This window comes from Orcinus orca, chromosome 8 (assembly GCF_937001465.1).
Source record: "Orcinus orca chromosome 8, mOrcOrc1.1, whole genome shotgun sequence".
Lineage (NCBI taxonomy): Eukaryota > Metazoa > Chordata > Mammalia > Artiodactyla > Delphinidae > Orcinus > Orcinus orca.
In genome coordinates this window covers 41,837,260-41,860,194 of record NC_064566.1, presented here as the reverse complement: position 1 = coordinate 41,860,194, position 22,935 = coordinate 41,837,260, and the positions used below count along the sequence as shown (strand labels likewise).

The following is a 22,935-nucleotide window of genomic DNA, read 5'->3' as shown; positions in this document are numbered from 1 at the left end:
GCTCTGCCCAGTGAGCCCTTAGGTTCGTCTCCTCTCCAAACATCTGTCACTGGGGACTGGGAACCTGAACTAAAATCTAAGCCAAGAAAACACAGGCTTTTCTCTGAAACTTTCAAAACCCCTTTCCAGGGCTCTATGAGGACTCCCATGGGCTTTAGGCACTTTTGTCTTCGTGGGCTCCTCCCTTCATAAAACAACAGTAAACATTATATTTTATGACTCTGTAGGTATAAAGACAAATATATTAATATTATATAGTGAAATATTTTATTGGACCTAAAGTTTTTTTTTTTCTTCTGATTTTAAAGAAAACATTTTCAGGAATCTCCGAAGGTATTACAGGCCATAGCACTGTGCCTGCTGGGCCCAATGGATGAATCATTCTGTTCCTTTCCATCCTCCAGTCTGACCTGTTCCAGGTCAGAGAAGGGCAATAGAGTCAGATAGCCATGGCATCTGACCCTGCCTTAACTGGCCGAAAGCCTCAGTTTGCTCATCTATAAAATGAGTGAAAGTAATGTCACGTTTATTGTGTGAAGCGAGAGTGGAAAATGTGAGCAGATATAGTAAGTAAACCGCCCAGAATATTGCCAGACACAGAGTAGGTGTGCAGCAAAAGTTCTCAGTCTTTCCCTCCTTGGAGCACCCTCCTCCACAGGGTCCAGGGGGTTGGGGCAGCAGCCTCCTTGGTGGTGGGACAGAGTCCGCAGTGTCCCTGTACCCTATGATTTCCTCGCCAGACCCTGGGAATCCAGCGTCGCAAAATAAACACGGCCCCGCCGCTAATCGCCAGCGCGGAAACAAAACAGCGCTGCGCTCGGGGATCTGGGCAAAATCAGCCCTCCCTCTTCCTCCTCCTCCTCCTCCTCCTCCTCCTCCTCCGCCGCCCTCCCTTCCTCGCGCTGCTCGGCTTGCTCGGCTTGCTCGGCTCAGCTCAGCGCAGCGCAGCGCAGCTCGGCAGCCGCCAAGCCGAGGCGGCAAGGTCTCCTGGTCGCCAGCGCCGGCTCCGAGCTCCGCTCCCCGCCCGGGCTCTGCCAGGTCGCGCTTCCGCGGGGACCACTTCGAGCAGGAGTCGCGTGGCGAGCCGGCGGCGAGGCACAAAGTTGGGGGCCCGCGAGGATGAGGCTATCCGCGGCGTCCCTGAGACTGAGCCGGAGTCCAGCGTTGCTGGCCCTGGCGCTGCCTCTGGCCGCGGCGCTGGCCTTCTCCGACGAGACCCTGGACAAAGTGCCCAAGTCGGAGGGCTACTGCAGCCGCATCCTGCGCGTCCAGGGCACGCGGCGCGAGGGCTACACCGAGTTCAGCCTCCGTGTGGAGGGCGACCCTGACTTCTACAAGCCGGGGACCAGCTACCGCGGTAAGTGGCCCTGCGTGGCGTTGAGGGCGCGGGACCCGGCCCCCGGAGGGCGCCGACCGCGCGGTGCGGGAGGAGGGCGCACGGTTCTCAGGCGCACAGTGCGGGCGCAGCCCGGTAAGGGCCCTTCTGTCCTGGATGCCCTCAGCCCTTTTAGACCCGAGCCAGTGTCCGGGGCCGTCGCGGGCCACAGCCAGGAGATGCAGCCCCCACGTCTGACGCGCGGTTCCCGGGCATGGGCTGTAGCGGAGCGACGCGTCACTCTGGCCTGGCTGGGAGGGAACCTGGCTTCTTCCCCCGCCGGCTCCAGGAGAGAAGTGGAGACTCGCCTTTCTCCAGATCCGTCTCTGGAGTGGAGCGGACCCTGGCTTCTCTTAGTCGGGTCCCAGGCAAGGTGGTGACTCCGGCTTTCCCCACTCCCATCCCTGAAAGAAAGGAAACCAGCCTCTCGCTGACCGGTCCCCAGTGGGATGGTCACTCCAGCTTCCCCGGACAGATCCCTACAGGAGAAGGGACTTCGGTTTCTACCTTAGCTGGTCCCAGGGCACGAGGAGGAGGGGAGAGGAGCCAGATGCTTTTCGGAAGGGTCCCTGAAAACTCCAAATTATTCTCCGATGGTTCCAGGCGAGGGAGAAGACCCTGGATTTCTAGGACAGGCTCCCAGTGGACAGGGAGCTCTAGGTAGTTTTGGACAGGGAAAGGGAATCCGATGAAAACGGAAGGGAAGCCCGGATTCCCGAGGCCTGCTCCCTGGGGGCCGGGACCTTGGCTCCCGCAACCCCAAGTCTCAGTGCCCCAGGGATGCCGTTCCTACGCTCCTCAGCTGAGAGCCGGCTTTCGGGAGCGCAGAGAGGGGATGTCCAAGCAAGTGAGCGCCTCCCAAGCAGGACAGGCAGCTCGACCCGCACAGACCTGAAGATCACTTACGCCATCCCCAGGGCCCACCGCCCCTCTCTTCAGCCGGGTCATCTCCCCAGATATCTTTTCCCCATGCTGCAGCTGCCCTTCTCCAGTCGCGAGCCAGGATGTCGGGCAGGGAAAGAAGCCTGCCTGGCCTCACCGGGGCCCCGCGGGCGGGGAGTGACAGGGCGCGTGTCCCTTCACCCCTGCACCTTCAAAAGTCAATTCTAGGGTCAAGCAGGAAGAGAGGGGCTTTGGGGCACCGAGTGGGGTGCTCTTCCATCCCCACTTTCCCGGTTCCTAAGCATCTCGGGAAGAAGCAATGGGAACAATACTGGAGAAAGTTTGGGGCAGTGTCAGCGGGCGCCCGGGCCACACAGGAGACCAGAATCTTCTCAGTAACGCTTCCTCCGTTTTCCCGCGTTCGTGTTCCCGACTTTCTCCACCTGGAGCTACCCAGAGCGGGCTTCCCGGCATAGCCTGCACGTGGATGCGCTCAGCAGCTGGCCGGCAACCCCTGCAAGCCGGCACGGGTCGGCGGGATGCTGGGTACTCCGCGGAGACGGGCAGGGTGGGGGTGGGGTGGAGGGCACCCGGCCCAGCCCCGGGGAGCTGGCGGCGGGTTGGCTGGGCTGCCCTCAGAGCCGAACCTACGAGCGGCCGCAGCCTCTCCTCTGAGCTGGGAAGCAGCCAGTCCTCTCCGTGGACTGGAGGGAAGTGGGCGTAACCCCGCTGGCCTCTTCAGCCCTCCCCCAACCCGAGGGCCTGGGTTCCCTAGGAAAACTGTCCCAGCTCCACGTGGCAGGGAAAGAGGTGGCTCTGGAGTCAGGTGGACCAGGGTTTAGTAGCTGTGTGACCTTGTGCAAGTCCTTTAATTTCTCTGAACGTGTTTCCCAGCTATTGAAAACAGCTCTTTATCCAACCACCCAGGGCGGTTGCAGGGAGTGAATGAGTGCATAAAGATGAGCATGCCTGAGCTACAGCGGGCCCCCAGTATGTGCTAGTTTGAGTTGGCTATGGGGCCCTAATGGTTTAAAAATGGAGGGATGTGCCTGGTCAGATTGGTTTCTGGGGTGTGTGTGTGTGTGTGTGTGTGTGTGTGTGTGTGTGTGCATGCGTTTAAAAAGTAGGTTTATTCAGCACTCCTTTCAGCCAGTCTACCAGTGAATGCCAGTTACCTCGGTCCTCATGAAATAATTGAATGAATGAATGAATAATTTCTCCATATCATGAGGCTTGCCTTAGACTATTCCTCGTTTAGGACCAGGAGGATTTCTTTTTTCCTTTTTTTAATTTTTTGGTTGCGCTGCATGGCAAGTGGAATCTTAATTCCCTGACCAGGGATTGAACCCGTGCCCCCTGCAGTGGAAGTGGGGAGTCACAGTCTTAACCACTGGACCGCCAGGGAAGTCCTGGGAGGATTTCTTTTTTGGGTAATTCAGGCTAGTCTGCTGTGCAGGCCATGAGTCCTTCTGGGTTTCTTTTCCCACTTGAATCCTCCCAGTTTGTCCAAGCACTGGCAGCAGGTGGCCCCAGCACTGAGACAGAGATGCATCTGGGATTCACATTGACAGAGAGGTTCCATGACTGCCCAGGTACCCACTGCCAGCAGGTGGAAACTGGGGCTAGTAGGGAGGGGAACACTAGGCTTTCACCTTACAGGTTATTCCAGCCTAAAAAGTTAGCCTTTGGACTGTGACATCCGACTCAGGCCATTGGTGGGCAATCATCTTATCTCCTTTCTGGTGACTAAGAGATCCTGAACGAAAGATCTTACAGGAACCATGCTAAGGTCCTCTGAGTAAATACTCTGCGATTAGCAAACCTGATTCTGCCACTCAAAGTTAGGAAGAAAAGGGCACTGGCCTAGTTTGTGACATTTTCTGTTGGCTTATACTTTCTTAGAATAGTTACATTAGAAGTAAATCTAATACATTCTGCTCTAGGTATTGACTTAGGGCTGTGGAAATTAACATTCCCCTGGTGTTCTGTTTGCTGTTTTATTTTTTCCTGAATTAGGGCCCCTCACAATCGTTGGAATCAATGGCTTGTTTTCCTGCCGCAAACCTTTGTCCTCAGTATTCTAGTTCATCCCCAAAGAGCTTCTGCTCTCCATGCCCCCCACCCCAGCATATCCTTTAGGTATTCTAGACTGGAATAAAATGGTCACTATTAAGAAATATATTGAAACATGGGGTTTCTTCTCAACAGCCAGGATCCAGTTGAGATGATGATTCAGCCTTTTTCCAAGTTGTTAGTACTATATTGACTGCCTTCTCTCTCCCACCACATCTCTCTGCTCTCCCTCCCTCTTCCCCCCAATACCCCTCCCTCTGCAATAATTGTGCTTTAGAAAGCTCTGAAAGGCCTGCTCTGTTTCTGACCATGGCCTCCTTTGAAAAAGAGATTACAGTGATTAAAAATAACAAGTTGAGGATTCTCAAGGGGCTTCCCTTATAAGAGGACAATTTGCAGGACCAGCCATTCCCAGATCCCAATTTCAAGCCAAATAGAAGAAAATCAGCTGAAATGTTCAAGGATTGATTGAAAATAAAAGAGGCTCTTTTGTCTGTCCAAAGGTCTGTTTATTAGGAAAATAAAGCCAGACCCTGGCTAATGAGAGTGGCTTTTCCTAGATGCTCTTTAAAGGGAAATTTCAAGGAACTTGATGGGAAAAGAATGTCCAGTTGAGATTACAAAAACTTGTCCAACTTCAAGCATAACTGAGGGATTTATTCTAAACCGGGAGGTTTGGAGAACTCCAAAGCTGCTTTGCCTTCTTTTTGTGTCTCTTTGGGGCGCACACTGCCATAAGAATGTGTGTTCCAGAGTGTCCCATCTCCGCCTGGTGGAATGAACACAGGCTTTGATGTTGGCTGGGTCTGTTTCCACTTCAGCTCAGTCACACATTCACTGTGTGACCTCAGGCAGGCAGCTTTACCTCTCTGAGCTACAGTTGCTCCAACTGTAAAATGAGGCTGCTTCTCCCACCGCCCACAGCATAGCTATGAGAATTAGAAATAATCCATGTCAAAAGAAACTGTCATACAGTAGGATATATATATATATATATATATACACACACATACACACACATATATATGTAATGTTATGAGATGATTATTTATTTTGGAAATAGAAAAATACTTGGCAGCTAGCACTGGATGAGATATTGTGTTAAGTACTTCCTACGCATCTCACTTATTCCTTCCAGTACTTTGGGGCAGTTTATTATTTTTATTTTATAGATGAGGACACTAAATCTCAGAGGTTTAGTAACTTGCCCATGGTCACACATCTATAATCAGTGGAGTCAGGATACAAACTTAGGGATGTCTAACTCCTAAATCTCTGCTCTTAACCAGTCTTCTACACTGACTCAATAAAATAAATTAGGAGTAGACTGAATTCACCCAGCTACCCTCAGCCTTCTAGATGTTGAGTCTTTGTTGAAGGAAAACAGCAATAGCAAATCAAGATAATAACTGACAGGGCTTTCCTGGTGGCGCAATGGTTAAGAATCCACCTGCCAATGCAGGGGACACAGGTTCCGTCCCTGGTCTGGGAAGATCCCACATGCCACAGAGCAACTAAGCCCATGCTCCACAACTTCTGAGCCTGTGCTCTAGAGCCCGTGAGCCACAACTACTGAGCCCGTGAGCCACAACTACTGAGCCCACGTGCTTAGAGCCCATGCTCTGCAACAAGAGAAGCCACCGCAATGAGAAGCCCCTGCTTGCCGCAACTAGAGAAAAGCCTGCGCGCAGCAATGAAGACCCAACGCAGCCAAAAATAAAATAAATAAATTAAAAAAAAAATAATTGACATATCTTGGGACACAAAATATGAAGTGATGGATCCTTATTTACATTTTCTTTTTATAGACTTCAGTGTTGCATTTCCCCATAAACCAGAAGATTAATTTAGAAACACGAAGAACCTTGCCAATCTTTAGCCAATTCCTTTTGTTTGTGGGGAAACAGAAACAAATTGAAAATAAAAAACCCTAATTTGACTGTTGTTTTGTTTTTATATGTAGATATTATATGCCTGTAAAATTATATGTTTGAAAAGTATACATGTAGAATCTGAAAAATTTAGGCTGGATAAGGTCTTTTAAATAAACTATTTCTTACCTAGTGTGTTTTTTTTAAATTAAGCACTGCTGATGATTAACTGTAATTAATTATAAGTGACCCCCCCACCTCTCCTCTTTTCTTTTTTTATTAGGTAACTTTAATTTTTTAACTTGTGCTCCCTTTTCATAAGTATTTAGTTCAGATAGATAATAAAAATTAAAAGATGCATGCATATCTACATGCTTAATAGTTGTGGGGATTGTTGCTTTGAGTTTCATGAAACCAAAAATAAACAGAACATACAATAAAATGAAAGCATAAAAGTTGGAATTTTTCAAGGTTTAAAACTTGAGTACTTCCCATACACAGTTAAGTTGTTCCATTCCAGCTGGCTGACTCAACTGGAACAATGGGCTATAATGGCTGATATGTTTACAAACATGCCATTAGCTTGTTATACAGAATGTCAGATGTAGGTCGATACCAATTTCTGCAGGGAAAAAAAAACACACCATCTTGTATTAGTCAGGATACAGGCTAAGCTCATGTTACAAAGAGACCCCAAAATACAGTGTTTTAAACACTGTATAATGGGAGATAAATGGGAAATCCAAGATGATGGGTGGCTTGTTCCACAAGGTCAATCAGTATCCCAGGTTCCTTCCATCTTGTTGCTCTACCATCTTCTAGCACTCTGCAGTCACAGACTGACAAGTCACGGTACCTGAAATGTGGCTCGTCCAAACTGAGTTGTGCTGTAAGCGTAAGATGCACACTGGTTGTTGAATAATTAGTATGAAAAAGAATAAGCTTCTCATTAATAATATTTTATATTGATTACATGTTGAAGTTATAATTGTATATAGTAGGCTACATAAAATATATTGTTAAAATTAATTTTACTTGTTTTACGTTTATTCCTACCGGCTACTTGTTAACAAGTAAAATGAATTTCCCCTGGCTTGAGATTATTTCTATTGGACAGCACTCTTCTTGGGAGTTGTCCTCATCAGCATGGTGACAGCCAGCTCACTACCAACACATCTGAGTTCCAGTCAGCATGCAGAGGGGAAAAGAAGTGGAGGCAAGCAGCTTTCTTTTACTGATGTGACCCAGAAATCACAGCTAGCACTTTCAGACACACTCCTTTGCTAAGAATTTGGTCCCATGGCCACACCTAGATGCAAGGGAGCCTGGGAAAGATAGCATTTAGCTGGGCAGCCACATGCCCAGTGAAAACTTTGGGGAGGGATTTTTCCAAAGGATGAAGGTGAAAATGGATTTGGAGGGACAGTTAGCCGTCTCTGTCACATGTTTTAATGCATAGTCATGTAAAAACAATGTTTCATGTTCTCTTTCTCCGTGATAGGTGGTCTAGGTGGGTCTTCTCAACAGCACGTGAGTTGATATTCCTGCTAAATGGGGAAGGAGTGTTGATGTAGGTGTGTGTGCACACACGCGCGTGTGTAGTGTGTTGATAGGGTTCATACTGAGGAGAAATAAGGGGCCAGTGTGTCCGAGTAGCCTGCTCTGTCTCACCCTCTTCCTCTTTCTCACCCTTCCTCAAGGAAGCAGCAGGGAAGGGAAGGAACGAAGGAAGAAGTGGATAAAGCAAGAAAATGCAAGAGAGGGAGAGGAAAAAGGAAAAGAGGGGGAAGAAGGAGGAGGAGAGAAAGGAGGGGAAGGAGAAGAAAGAAATTAAGAGAAAAGAAAAAACCTCACTGGGATATACATTTAGAATGAGAAAGAAATAATTTTACGGAGGAGTCCCATTCTTTTTTAGTTTTAAAGTCTTAATGAAGACTATCATTCTCATTCTCTTAGTGAATAGATAAGTTCCCCCAAATCAGATCCCATTGATCATGCATTGTTTTATTAAGATTAGTTTAAAATAAGTGCTCTTAATCTGCTGTGGAATTTACTAAATTTGCTGAGATCAAAAATTTTTAAATTGAAGTATAGTTGATTTACAATGTTGTGTTAGTTTCAGGTATACAGCAAAGTGATTCAGTTAATACATATTAACTGAATATATATATATATATATATTATTTTTCAAGAGAAGAGTCCCACATTACTTGAGGGTTAGAGTCAAGAGGCACTATGGAAAGCAAAAATCACATAAGTCAAAATTATTCCTTAAAAATCCTTTGCAATTTTACATAAACAATCACATGGATACTAAATTCAATCTAGCCTTATTTATGTGCCCCAGCAGATAGGTTTGTTAGTGGGGAATAGAAACAAACTGACATTTCTCAATAAGTCCAGCACTTCTATTTTTCCCCCCAGCATTGGAAGAGACCAGTGTTTCCTCAGTTGAATACTAGATAAAACCATTGGTTTGTTGGTCCTTAAACACTGACATGACAAGTACGAAATACTCACTATCTGATGGACTAAGGGAACCCAGAGTCACAGCTCGTGACTGTCACACTCGCACATGCATGCGTGTATTGAATACAGTGGCAAGTGGCCCATATGATCTCAAGTATTATTTCCTTTCTCTGTTTTTTCTCTGATGGTGTGCAGTTGTGTCTGGTTCCTGTCATATGCACCTCTCTGGAGCACCTACAGTGGCAGAGAGCTCACTACGTCACGTAAAGCTTTCTGTGTGGCTAGCCAGCTCATTTTTACTAGGTGTCTTGGCTGGGCTGGAGTTGAGGCTAGGATAGGAAAGGTAAGGATTTAGGTAACACACAAGAAGACCTTTGTGAGCTCTACATAGACAAGGCTTCTAACTTTCACAGACTATTCAAAACTGCCATGAAAAGTTGAGGGAAACTTTAAACAGGGGCCTGCTCACATCCACTGACTTGCTGAGGTCTAGGAGACCCACGGGAAATAACTTGAATCCTGTCTACAGTTGTGGTTCAGATATTTGCAAACACAGACTAGGTGAGAGAGGGAAGGGCTGCGAGCACAAAATATTGTGTGTGGGGGATGGGAGTGTGGGGAGGTGAGCAGACTCAGGCAGGCGGGAAGAACTGAATGGGGATTCTGGGTGCTACAGGAAGCTCTTCTGATGCTCTTCGTCTTCCCCCCTTCCTCCTTTTCTTCTTCTCCTTCTTCATTTTCTTTTCCTCCTTTTCTTTCTTCTCCTTCTCCTCACAGCAGCAACCCTGACCTTTGAATTTTCCAAACACACCAAGCTCATTCCCACCCCAGGGCCTTTGTATATGCTTTTCTCCATGCCTCGAATGCTCTCCCCCAGATCTTTGGCTCACTCTTTGTCTTTTGAGTCTCAGCTCAGATGTTATTTCTTTAAACATCTTTAAAGATGTTATTTCTTTAAATCTGACCACCAATTTATGTTTCTCATTACTTTTGCCTGGTTTTATTTTTTTCATACCCCTGAACCACTCTCTGAAATGATCTTTATCATCTGCCTCCTCGAGCTGGAATACAAACTTTCTGAGAGCAAGGACTTCGCCTCGCCTTTGTTATTTGCCGTTTTATTGCCAGCACCCAAAAGAGCGTGTGGCCATCACAGGCACTGAATCATTATTTATCGAAAAGTGAATGTATCATTTAAACCCCAAGAACCTCTCTAAAAGAGAGAAGTGAGATCTCCCTCTAAGGGAGCTGGACGGAAGGAAGGGAAAGCATTTCTCCCTCTGCAAGAGGGAGGTGAGGCCAAGGAATGGGGACAGATGGCAAGGATCTCCATGTGGTGGCAGCAGAGAGAAAGGATGCTCACTCAGTGCCCTGGGGGCATTGGGTGGAGGCTGAGGGCAGGTAGATGGTCCAGGTCCAGGGTGAAGGCTGTTGGAAGCGAAGAGATCGGCAGTCATATGCATGGTGGGAAGCGGGATCGTTGATGGTTCAGAGGTGAAGAGCACAGGGACAGCAGGCAAGAGAGCAAAGGGAAGGAGCTGCCAGCCTCAGACACTGACTCTGATTACATGGAGAATAGGGCAGAGGGGATTGTTGATCCATCAAACGTAGACACCAGTTATTAAAGTGACTTTCCCTGGAATCAGCTCTTTGTGGAGTCATTTGTGTGATTTCCAAACCTAGTTATGTGTAAGAATCACTTGGAAAGTTTAAAAAATATATATATATATATATATATCTATCTTCACTGGCTCCACCCTAACAAAGGGCTGGATTCCAGGAATCTATATTCTTTCTTTCTTTTTCTTTTTTTTTAAAAGCAAGATGGTGAGACACAAAGAGAAGGTGGCCAAAAGGTGGCTACTTTTCTGTGAATGTGCTTCCCCACCCCCATCTCTCCCAGCCTCACCCCCAGCCTCCTAGTCCCACATACTTGGTCATATCACTGCCCTATCCTGTTTCTGTCAGCACAGTGGCCAATGGCATGTCCTCAGAGCCAACACAATGGTGACATTCCCCTGCCTTGGCCGAGGAGTGGTGGGGAGGGAAGAGCTGTGAGTTTCCTCTAGGTGACAACCCTCGCAGATCAGCAGAGGCTGAGCTAAGGCAACCTTGTTGTGCATCTCTGCTGCCAAAGACTGCCTCCCGTGTAACTTCCACTCATCACTCCGGGTTCTGTCCTCTGGAGTCCAGCAGATTTGGTTTCCCCTTGGCCATATGTCAGCCCTTGAGATGTTTGTGAAGAAACAGGTACTATGACTTCTCTTCTGATTAAAATGCCCTGTTTCTTCAACTATTCTTTGTAGGACACTCTTCCTTATTCCCTTGCACCTTGGACTCCAGATGTGCTCTGATCAGGGTGGAACATGGCAGGATGATTATCTCCCTTGTTCTGGACACCGTGTTTGTGTTAAGCTTGCCAGGTCTTGTGCTCGCTGTTTTGGCAGCTGTGTTGTACTCTGGAATCACACTGAGCTTGCAGCCAGCAAAAAATTCCTGTGATTTGGTGGGAAGGCTTGCCGCCCTCCTTTCCCTGTACTAGTGAAACTGGTCCTAGGACATAAGCTTTGACATGATTCCCCATTAGACTTAATCCAGCATATTTGGGTCCATCACGGTAGCTGTCAACCATTCATGAATCTGGATTCTGTCACTGAATGACCTATCCACATAGTCTTAATTTTGGATTATCCACAGTTTTGACAAGCAAGCCTTAGAAGGCTTTAGCTAAGAAGTTGGTAAGAATGATGAGCAGGTCAGGGCTTAGGACAGGGCATTCTGACATCCCTTAAAATCTTTCTCCAAAGCTGACATCTAATTAAAATAGTATTGAAGTCAACTGATTTTCTGTTACCTCAGTGGCACTTAAATACTAACGGCCACCCTGCTGGTCAGCCACCTCAGTTTAGTCACAAGTACTGTTTCTTTAGCCTGATAATGAATCTTACAGTCTAGGCAGAATTATTTTCTTTGTTCCAAAATTAGTCAGGAGTCTTTCCACTGCAAGTGACAGGAACAAAGTCTAACTAAAGCAAAAAATAGAATTATTGAGTCCTATATTTGGAAAGCCCACGGGTGGATCTGGCCAGCTTCAGGTATAAATGGATCTAGGGACTTGAACAAAGTTCTCTCTCTCTCTGTCTCCCTCCCTCCCCCCCTCCCTCCCTCCCCCCTTTTCTTTCTTCCTCTCCCTTTCTCCTTTCCTCTCCATCTTTTCTATTCACTCCTTTTACCTTCTGTCTCTCCTTCCATCCTTTACCTCTTGGCTGTGTTTTTATGTGGTGGCACAATTTTTCTTACTGCAGATAAACTTTCTCCCAGTGCCAGGGAAGATAGCTGTCAACAACCTTCAGTGAAAAGACTTTCAGTTCTGTAACTGAAACAAAAGCCTTTCCCCCTTTACTTCCAAGCTGAAAAATCCCAGGGAAGGATTCTGATTGGCCCAGCTTGGGTGACATACCCAGGGGAATGGGGTACATCATGATATGGAGATAGACTGCATCTGGGTCACAGTCACTTCTATGACTTGCTATTTCAGGAGGGAGAAGGGGGACTGTGATTGGCAGCCCCAAAGATCCCATGGTCAGTGTAAGGGAAGGTGTGGGGGTCCTAGACAGCATGTGTCCCTTAGAACTTCCTACCCTCCCCCAGATACATTCTCTTGGCTGACATATCTCCAATTCCTCAGGAGTATTCTTCCCATCCATTCCTCTTCCCAGCCACATACTGGTTAGCTCAGGACCCGTTCACCTGGTTCCCAGCTAGTCCGTGATGAGAGAGCACATGGGGGAAAGAAGGAACTTCTATTGAATGGTTGCAATGTGCTTCATAGACCTTATCTCATTTAGTCCTTATGACAAATGCATGAAATGCTAACGATGATCCCTATTTTAGAGCGGAGACTCAGTGATCTTTAAATATATTTTATTAATTTAGCCAAATTTATATATACTTCCTATTACAAATATTACTTCATTACTTGTTAGGATAACAATAGAAGTACTGTTACTGCCATTTTACAGGAGATTGTCAACTGAGATAATGAGAAGTTAAATAATTAGTCCGAGGTAACACGTAGTAAACAGAGAGCAATTTGAACGCAGGTCTGTTAGCTACATCCATTGTACGTCTATAGCTACAGCCCTTACAACTTTAAATATGCATGATCTTTAATCTGGAATGAGAGGTATTTCATCTCTTCTGGGGAATGCTGGGAGCATTCACTGAGGAAGTTCATCCAGGCGAACAGCATAATCCACCCTCACGACATGCACTTGCTCACCCTTGGACTTTTAGCCTTGCCTTCCTATCTGCCAGCCTGTCACCAGCATCTTCTCCTGCCTGCTCCTGGCTGGGTGGGCTGAACTGCCAATTTCTAAGTAAGGTATGCAAGTGAGTTGCAGCTGCCCAGAGCTCCACAAGTTAAGCAGAGTTGGGAGGGGACCACCATGGCTTATGTAATGCTCCAGCAGTCCTTATAACTAATCCCATGTTACAAGTTAAGGCAGAAGCTCAAGTTCATTGTGGTTGATGTGTGGGGCGGGCATCTCAGTAACATATAGCAGGTGGATGGCAGGGGCTGGCCTTGTAATGGAACTGGGATCTGGTTCAGGACCTTCTCCTTGAGGCTGGGGCTGGAGGGGTCCGAAACCCAGAGGTAGAGCGGGGAGGGTGATGGCCCTAGAAAAGATCCAGTGATGGCAATGGGCATAGCAGAGGCACTGGAGTTTATGTTAGATGGTTGACAAACCAGCATTTGAAGGGCTCAGAAAGTTATTTGGGAAATAGGTGGGACTCGAGTTTTCCTATAATAAGGAGGAGAGAACTCCACCTTTGGTGGAGATTTGAGGTCAGGCTCCTGTGTGAAACATCAGTCCTCATACAGACAGGCCAGAGAGGCCCTTGCCACTGAGCTGGTTTTTAGGGAAAGGCTGTAATGCAATATTCACACTGCTTCTAGCCTGATCTTCCTAAAACACAAATCTGAATACGACACTCCCCAACTCAAACCCTTCAGTGCCTCCTCATCACCTCCAGGGTGGTATCTGCACTTCTTAGGCAACGTCTTCAAAGCCCTGCTATCTCCCGCCTTCTCACCTTCCTCCCCTAGCCTCTTATAACACTTCCCTCCCAGCTTGCAACTAATGAAATACAGAATTACTTCTGGTTTCCAAGGCCAAGACTGGCCCACCATGCCTTTCCCTCTGCCTGAGATGGTATTGCTCCTCTTGTCCACTGGACAAACTCCTATACCTCATTCAATTTGCAGCTCAAATGCCACCTCCTCCTTGAAGTCTCCTTTAACTCCCCCAGTAGACTCAGATGTTCTCTCCTCTGGGATCCCAGAGCACTTCCTTCATATCTCCATAACACCCGTTGTATGTTATAAAAATATCTGCCGATGTGTCCTTTCCTCCCAGCTGTTAAGCTGTGTGCTCCCAGAAGGCAGAGGCTGGGTCTTTTCTCTCTGTGTCTCCAGAGGCGTAGTTCAAGACAGACTTGGTCTCTGCTCTCACAGAGCTTACAAGTGATGAGGGGAGACCAGCATTTAACAAGTAATTCACAAATAAATATTTAATTAAGACTGGTGAGAGGTATTCAAGAAGGAGAAAGGCGTGTTGAAAAGCTATATCATGTGGGGGTGGGAGGGGCTGAGACACCCTCACAGGGCTCACTCTCTATGGTATGAGCCACTGCGAGAATACTCAGTTCATTATAAGGACTTACCCGAATCTCCCCATAACCTGGCCCTGTGACCATCATCCCCAAAGACAGTGATCTCTGCTGCAGTCCCATCAGTGGTCCTACATTGGCACCTACTAGCGTTTTTCTCTGGAGGTTCAAACACTGTCCCCAAGGGCCAGCTTTTAGAAACTCATTGTCTGTTAATGAGCTAGCTAAGCATCATCATCATCATCATCATTTTGATCACCGTCTTCATCCTCAACATCACCAGCACCACCACCATCATCCTTTACAATTTTGGATCCTTTATATGTGCCAGGCGCTGTGGTAAATGTTTATTTGGTCATCTCTATATTCCTATAGAAAGGTAATATCGTGAACCTCATTTTTTAAAAAATGAGGAAACGGGGAGGTCAGGTAACTCACCAGAGGTCACACAGTTAATAAGTGGTGGCTCTAGGATTCTAATCTGAAATCTTTGCTTTTAACCTGTTCCCTGTATGTGCTCAGAGGATGGCTCCAAACGGACCTTTTTTTTTTTTTTTTTTTTGCGGTACGCGGGCCTCTCACTGTTGTGGCCTCTCCCGTTGCGGAGCACAGGCTCTGGACGCGCAGGCTCAGCGGCCATGGCTCACGGGCCCAGCCGCTACGTGGTATGTGGGATCTTCCCGGACCGGGGCACGAACCCGTGTCCCCTGCATCGGCAGGCGGACTCTCAACCACTGCGCCACCAGGGAAGCCCTGGACCTTTTTTAAATTTTATTTTAATCCTTCATAAGCTTTTTTCTTGAATTTTCTGGGTCTCTTAATGGCCTCTTTTGGGAGGCACTTGGGAGGAGTCATTAGAGAGAAGATTCTATTATTTATTGCCAAGTAGCCATCTTCAGTCATTACTGGGACTCAGAACACGCTGCACATTTGTTCCTTTCAGGAGAGATTCATATAATGGGCTTCTCTAGAGAGATAGGGTCTCCTCTCTTCCTTCAAATTATACTGTGTAACACAGTCATCACCACTGATAATTATGGCTTGAAACACCACACAAGTTCAGCCCCCAGAGCCTCCATCTTCTGTGTTGTATTTAATAAGGTAGAGTAGAACTTTAGTTTTCTAGAATTTACAGGAACGCATCATTCCAGGAAGCCGAGTTTATGGGTAGCCCTTTAAGTGCTCTGCGCGGATATACAAAAAGATGCATACTTACCATTCGGAAACATTGTTTAATAATATTCTTATCAAAATAAAGCTTACGTACAGAAAAGCTCACAAATCGTGCATCTTGGTGAATTATCACTTGTTGAATACACTCATGCAACTGGCACCCAGATCAAGAAATAGAACATGACCTGAACTCCAGAAGCACCCCTGTTCCCTCCCAAATCAGCACTGCCTCCCCTTTCCCGCACTTGTAAGCACTGACCTGACCTCTAGGATCATAGATTACTTTGCCTGGTTTTGAACTTTATATGAATGTCCTCATACTTTTTGTATTCTTTTGTGTCTGTCTTCTTTCACTCGAGATTATGTTTGTGAGATTTACCCATGTTGTTGTAGGTAGAAGTAATTTGTTCATTTTCATTACTCTAAGGCATTCAATTCTATGACTGGCCACAATTTATATATCCATGGCTGCTGATGGACATTTGAGTGTTTCCAGTTGGAAACAAATAATGTTACTATGAACATCTGATAGGTGTCATTTGATGCACATATGTCTGCATTTCTGTTGATTTAAGGGTGGCAGCACTGAGTCATAGGGTATGTATAAGCTCAGCTTCAGTAAATGCTGCTGAAGAGTTTTCCAGGGAAAATTGCTCATATTCAGTTCATCAATCGTGTGCGAGAGTTCCAGTTAACAACATTTGATAATGTGAATCCTTTTAAGGTTAGTCAATCTAGTGGAAATGCAGTAGTATTTTATTGTGGATTTAATTCTTATTTCCCTGTTGACAAATGAGGTTCAGTGCCTTTTCGTATCTTTATTGGCCATTTGGGCACCTTCTTCTGTGAAGTATTAGTTCATGTGATTTCCCTATTTTTTTCCTTTGGGTTCTCTATCTTTTCCTTATTGGTCTTAGAGAGTTCTTTATATATTTTGGATAAAAGTCAATTTATATATTTTGGATAAAAGTCCATTTCTGGTTAAATGGATTGCAGATACCTCCTTCCACACCATGGCTTACTTTTTCTTAGCAGTGTCTTTTGATAAGCAAAATTTTGATACCATTCCATTTACACATCTTCTTTATCATCAGTATTTTTATTTTTATGTCCTGTTTAAAAACTCTTTCCTACTCCGAGGTCATTCATATTTTATGTTATGCTACTTTCTAAAACCTTATTGTTTTACTTTTCACATTTAGCTCTACAGTCCATGTGAAGCACCATGTGAAGCACCAGGGCTTCCCTGGTGGCGCAGTGGTTGAGAGTCCGCCTGCCAATGCAGGGGACGCGGGTTTGTGCCCCGGTCCGGGAAGATCCCACATGCACGGGCTAGGCCCGTGAGCCATGGCCGCTGAGCCTGGGCGTCCGGAGCCTGCGCTTCGCAACGGGAGAGGCCACAACAGTGAGAGGCCCACGTACTGCAAAAAAAAAAGAAAGAAAGAAAGATGTGAGGCAAAGACCAAGATTCACCTTTTTTACACGGTTTCCTAGTTGTCATTGAAAATATCTTCTTTCCCCCACTGCTCTGCAGTATATCCTTAATGATAAATCAAGTTCACATATATTTGTGGAACTTTATCTGGACCTCAAACTATTCAGGCCTATTTTTCTTTCCTTATTATGGTACACTGGCTTAATTTCTATAGCTGCATAGGTCTCGATATCTGGGAATAGAAGCCATCCAACCTTGCCCTTCTTTTTCCAGATTGCCTTAGGTATTCTTGGCCCTTTGCATTTTCACATCAATTTTAGAAACGGCTTGTCAATATCACAGAAATCATGCTGCGAATTTAATGTAAGTTGCACTAAATCTATAAATCAATTTGAGAAGAATTGACATCTTTACAACCCTGAGTCTAGCAGTCCATGAACACGATTCAGTAAATGTAATTACATATCAACTCTGTGCTAATCACTGTGCTGAGCTAAGATGTGGTTCTTGCCTTTGAAGGACTCACAAATAGGTAAAGAAATGCTTACACACAAAATATGATTTAATGTGATCATCTCATTACTGATAAGAATAAGAGCTAATACTTAATAAGTGCCTATTATCTGCCAACCATGATTTTAAGGACTTTAGTGCATTAGTTATGTTTTACACTGATACTTTGAGGTAAATGCTGTTATTAGGCCCATTATATAGGTATTTTTAATCTTAACAAAGTCCAGGGAAAAAGAGCACCCAGGTCTTGATGGGAAAGTCAGAGGAAACAGGAAACATCACAGAAAAGGTGAAAATTTAGCTGATTTCTAAAGAAGTTTGCTAAGAATGGAGGAGGTAGAACATTCCAAGCGTATGAATAGCATATGGAAAGAAAAAATATTGTAGGGTGAAATGATATATGGCTTTTCAGGAAACTGCCAGTGAGCGAGTCCCAGGACTGAAATGCAGTGTGGCAGGGAATGGAAACGTGGCTGACGAAGCTCTCCAGAAAGGCAGAGTCTGTGGGCCTATCAGTCTATGGGGTTTGAGCTGTAGCCTGAAGGCAGTGACTGTGCAGCAGAAGTTGACTGTCTGTCTTATGCTGGGTTCCCCAGAAGCAGGTATTATTCATTTCCTAGGGCTCCCACGTATAGAACCACAAACTGGTGGCTTAAAACAACAGAAATGTATTTGCTCATGGTTCTAGAGGATAAAAATCTGAAATCAAAATGTCATCAGAGGGCTTCCCTGGTGGCGCAGTGGTTGAGAGTCCGCCTGCCGATGCAGGGGACACGGGTTCGTGCCCCGGTCTGGGAAGATCCCACATGCCGCAGAGCGGCTGGGCCCGTGAGCCATGGCCGCTGAGCCTGCGCGTCTGGAGCCTGTGCTCTGCAACGGGAGAGGCCACAACAGTGACAGGCCCGCGTACCGCAAAAAAAATAAATAAATAAAAAAATGTCATCAGAGTTGGTTCTTTCTGGAGGCTCCTAGGGAGTTTCTTCCATGCCTCTCCCAGCCTCTGGTGACAATCCTTGCTGTTCATTGGCCTGCAGATGCCTCACTCCAATCTCTGCCTCTGTCATCACCTGGCATTCTTCCCTGTGTGTCTCCATGTCTCTTCTTCTAAGGACACTGGCCATCTTGGACTTAGGATTACCTTAACCCAATATGATCTCATCTTAACTAATTACATCTGCAAAGACCCTATTTCCAAATAAGATCACATTTCCAGGAACCTGGGATTAGGATTTTAACATATATTTTGGGAGGACACAATTTAACCCCGTAACAAACCCTCAGGTGAGGATTTGGGTGCCATTGACTTATTAAGGAAGTGCTCCCAGGGGAGGCCAATAAGGGAGTGGGGAACTGGGACGGGGAGGAAGAAGCCTTGCCAGCCCATGACCCCAGTGAGCTCTGATTCTGCAGGGCCATTTCAAGGTGTCAGGTACCCCTCAGAATGGTCATCACCTGATGCAAAGTAGCTGGGCCTTTCATAGTAGGCAGAACAGACTCCAGTGACCAGGGACGAGCTGCAGGTGCTGGCCTCTGGAAGCAAAGGCACATCAACACCAGGGTCACATTACAGTGGTACAGAGGAATTTGAGGTGATGTGGGCAGAGCACCTTTACTGTCTGCTTCTTGTTCTCTGCTCCCCTTCCTCCAGAATTGTGTAGAATAGCCTTGAAAGCCCTCCCACCCCACCCTAGATAACCTCCCACTGCTGTGGGGCTGTCTGTCTATCCCTCAGAGATCTCAGTTCTTTCTCCTGACATCATAAGCATCATTTTCTGCCTGCCACTGCTGTGCAACCACATTTCTTACTCTTCTTTACTTCTTTGTGCTTTTTTTCTCATCCTTTCTTCCTTCCTTTCTATCTGACCTTTTATAGACCTCAGTAGCCACCAATCAGAATGCACCTTCACTTTTGTGGGATGAACTGGCTAACCACAGCATGAGATGTGCAGTCATTGTCTCCAAGTGCTTCTCTAAGATGTCATTGTGTTGGTGGCTCACGGACTGTTGCTGAATTTTCCTAGATGGTGGTTTTAAGTTTTGGACTTTTGGAATGTTTCATTTTCAGGACTGAAACTAGAAGACTAAATGCCCCTCCTTAACAGGGGGTTGCTTATCAGAATCACATAAATACTATAGGTTCAATGAATTGATTTTTAAAGTTTGAAAACAGTCGACGCTTACGGAATACACACACTATAGATATTCCTATATATGTAGGAATGTAGAGCAATGAGTGGAGTGTTAAACTGGGGAGGGGGCCAGACCCAAAGCCTGCCTCTGGGTGGTCTTACTACCTTCAGCGTGTCTGTTGACATTTCTGTGTCTTTGTGTCCTATTTGTGAAATTAGAGGGCTTGGAATGGAGGATTCTTAGGATAGCACTAATAGTCTATAATTTTATGTTTAAAGAATCTTAGCATTTTAATGTAGGCAGTAATTTAGACCTCAATTTACATCAATTTCAAGAAGCTTGAATGAAGCATCTCTTAGATGCCAGGCTCTGTGCTAGGTGATAGGGATACAAAGAAAATGAAAACCCAGTTCCTCTCCAGCATTAACTCACAGTCCAGTGGAAAAGGGTGATAAAAATAGAATTGCAGTCCAGTGCAAAAATTGCAATAAAGGATTTCCATCTCAGGGAATTGTAGATACAAAGGGAGGGGCAAACACCATTGCTAAGATCCCTGAGCTAGATTTCAATGAATACCTAGTTCTCTGGGTCAATGTGGGAAGGAAGAGTTTAAAGTAGGTTCATAATTCCAACTGCTGTAACAAACAATCGCCCACAATATAAGTTTATTTCCAGTTTATGCCAAGTATAACGTGGATGTTTCTGGTCCCTGAGTGATTATCTGTGTGGTTATCCAGAAACCCAGTTTCCTTACACCTTGTGGCTCTACCGTCCTTCTCCTGGGGCATCAGAGTCCTCTGCTGGATCTCCTGCATTCAGCAGGCAGAGATGGGAGAGGAAGAATGGAGAATCATGTAGAAAGTCTGGATGGGCCAGGCAGGAAGTGGCACGCATCATGTCTGTTCACACTTTCCACCGGTAGGACTGGGGCACCAGCAGACCAAACTGCAAGGGAGGCTGGGAACGTGTTCTAGCTGAGTACCCACAAGAAATGGGAAATGTGTTTTGCCACATCTTACAGGAGTTTGTGCTGCAAGCAGCTGGATCTCTCTTGAGCTGATCTATGGAAGTGTAACATTAGATAACTGTCAAGACCAGAGTTGCTGACCAGGGACTATTTTTGTCAAATTGTGGTTACTGAGAGAGAGCTCACCTCAGCCTTGGTTGATTCAAGAATTCCTAAGTGAGATTGTAGTTCAGACGTTTAGCAGGTTCTGAAATGTGAGAGGGGGCTGGGTGGAGAGGGTGAAATTTCACTACTCTACAGAATGAGCCTTTCCCACTGACAGCTGCCCCCGCTACCCACAGGTCTGGGATGTTGGGGAACTCAACGTTTATCCGTTTGACGAATGGAAGGCAGCTGATTCTTACGCTTATCATCTGCTGTCTTCTGTCTCTGCAGTGACACTTTCAGCTGCCCCTCCCTCTTACTTCAGAGGATTCACATTGATCGCCCTCAAAGAGAACAGAGAGGGTGATAAGGAGGAAGACCATGCCGGGACCTTCCAGGTAAGACCCCTTCTGGGCTTTTCCAGGGACCCCTGTTGCTCTAGTAGATGCCAAGTGAAAGGTGGGCCGGATCGAGGAGGCTGAGGGTAAGGAATGGGGCAGGTATCTGAGGGGGCTTCTCATGCAATTTCCTTGACCATTGGTCGGCTGAGCCAGGTCCATGGAAAGACCTATAACGGAGTGGGCAGCAAATGCCTCGCGTCTACCTTAAGACCTTGGGGCTTGGCCACCAGGCAGGGCTCTTCTGGGGCTCACAGTACCTTGGGCAGCAGACAGTCCAGTGTGGTGGGAGCTCTGAGAACCCTGCCGAGGCACAGATGTGTTTCCTGTGCAGCCATTTCTCAGTCGACTGGCAATTTTCAAGTGTAAACGGAACAAGAGCTTAGGCTGGCCAGACTGGAGGGAGTTCAAAGCACGGGAGAAGGACTATTAAGGGAACGAAGAGATTGATTTATGAGGGAAGATTAAAAGAACTAAACATGCTTTGCTTGGCTAAATGAACAGGGCCGAGTTGAAGAGGTGGTAGTGGTCTTCAAATGTCAGTCCTTGCAGAGCAGCCTCTTCCAGGGGAGGCCTCGTTTGACTTTGTACAAAAGGGCACAGCAAGACGAAAGTGGGTCAGGAGAAGAAAGGGAATCTCAAAGACAAGGGCCCTGCCAGTGAGTCATATTTCACTGTGGAATATTCTTCCAGGGGAAGTGGCAGGAACATCACCCCCTCTCAGAGGTTTAGAAAGAGGCCGGCAAGTTGTCAGAACATGTCCCAAAATGACTGGGGCGATCCTAGGAGGAGGCGCGGCCAAATCTGCTGTAACCATTTTTCATCTCAAATTTCCATTGTTCTGGAATCCATTTTTATCTGGCATTTGCAAACTCAGAAGAAGAAAAAAAAAACTCAGGAAGAATACTTACACCCATAGCTGACTGCTGGGGATTCTGGTACAATTTGTGGGTTCCACAGAGCACCCAAGATATCTTCCCCATCCAAAGATATCTTTAACCCCTTGTGGGCAGGTTGTAATTTTGAATCCTGTGATTTAAAAAAAAATGTCCAGCGTTTAAGATTCTGGACTTCTGGCCTAGTGGAACTGTTAATTCCATGATGATTGTAATGTGCTTCTATGGACCTAGATGTCAGGAACTTCCTTGGCATGTATCTGAAGGAGTTACCCAGATACAACCAATATTTGTTGGGTACTTACCATATGCCAGACACTTGGTTAAGTGCTTTACCTTATCTTGGTTTATCTTAATTTAATTAGTTTACCTTATCTTAGTTTGATTCTCACAGCAACCAAGTAGATAGGAACTATTATCCCTATTTTATAGATCAGGAAATTGAAGCTAGAGAGATTAAATCACTTACCTAAAGTGATTTAATAGTAAATAGTAAGGCCAGGCTTCTGTCTCAGGTGTCTGATTCCAGTGACTAAATGTCTTCCCTGTAGTACAGAACAAGCTCCTGGCCAGGTGTGTTTGGACAGTGCATCAGCAAGCATTATAGGGAAAGGAAGATTCATGCATACGTTCAGCCCATAAAGCACTAAAATATATTCCTCTTGTTCTTGTTGTTCTAATTTACCTGGAGGTGTGAATGATTTATAAGATTGGGGCAGCTGAGAGATCTGGGTACCTGAGTGTCGGGAGGGATAAAGTTCTAAGAAGGGAAAAGTTGGGGGTGGGAGATGAGAAATGTGATCTTAATATTCACCCAAGCAAAATTTATCTGCTTTAAAATGATGCTTAGATGTATATACGCAGAAGAGTTGAAAGGAGGGACTTGAACAGATAGTGTATAGCCGTGTTCATAGCAGCATTATTTACAAGAGCTGA

General features: G+C 46.0%; 1 protein-coding gene across 1 annotated transcript in view; it reads left to right on the top strand.

Moving 5' to 3' along the window:
- The first annotated feature begins 869 nt into the window (after positions 1-869).
- Positions 870-22,935, top strand: part of SPON1 (spondin 1) — a 273,886-nt gene continuing 251,820 nt past the window's right edge. Inside the window, exons 1-2 of the mRNA XM_004279163.3 lie at positions 870-1,357; positions 20,997-21,103. Coding sequence (XP_004279211.1) covers positions 1,120-1,357; positions 20,997-21,103 — 345 coding nt within the window. The 5' untranslated portion in view covers positions 870-1,119. The remainder of the gene's footprint in view (positions 1,358-20,996; positions 21,104-22,935) is intronic.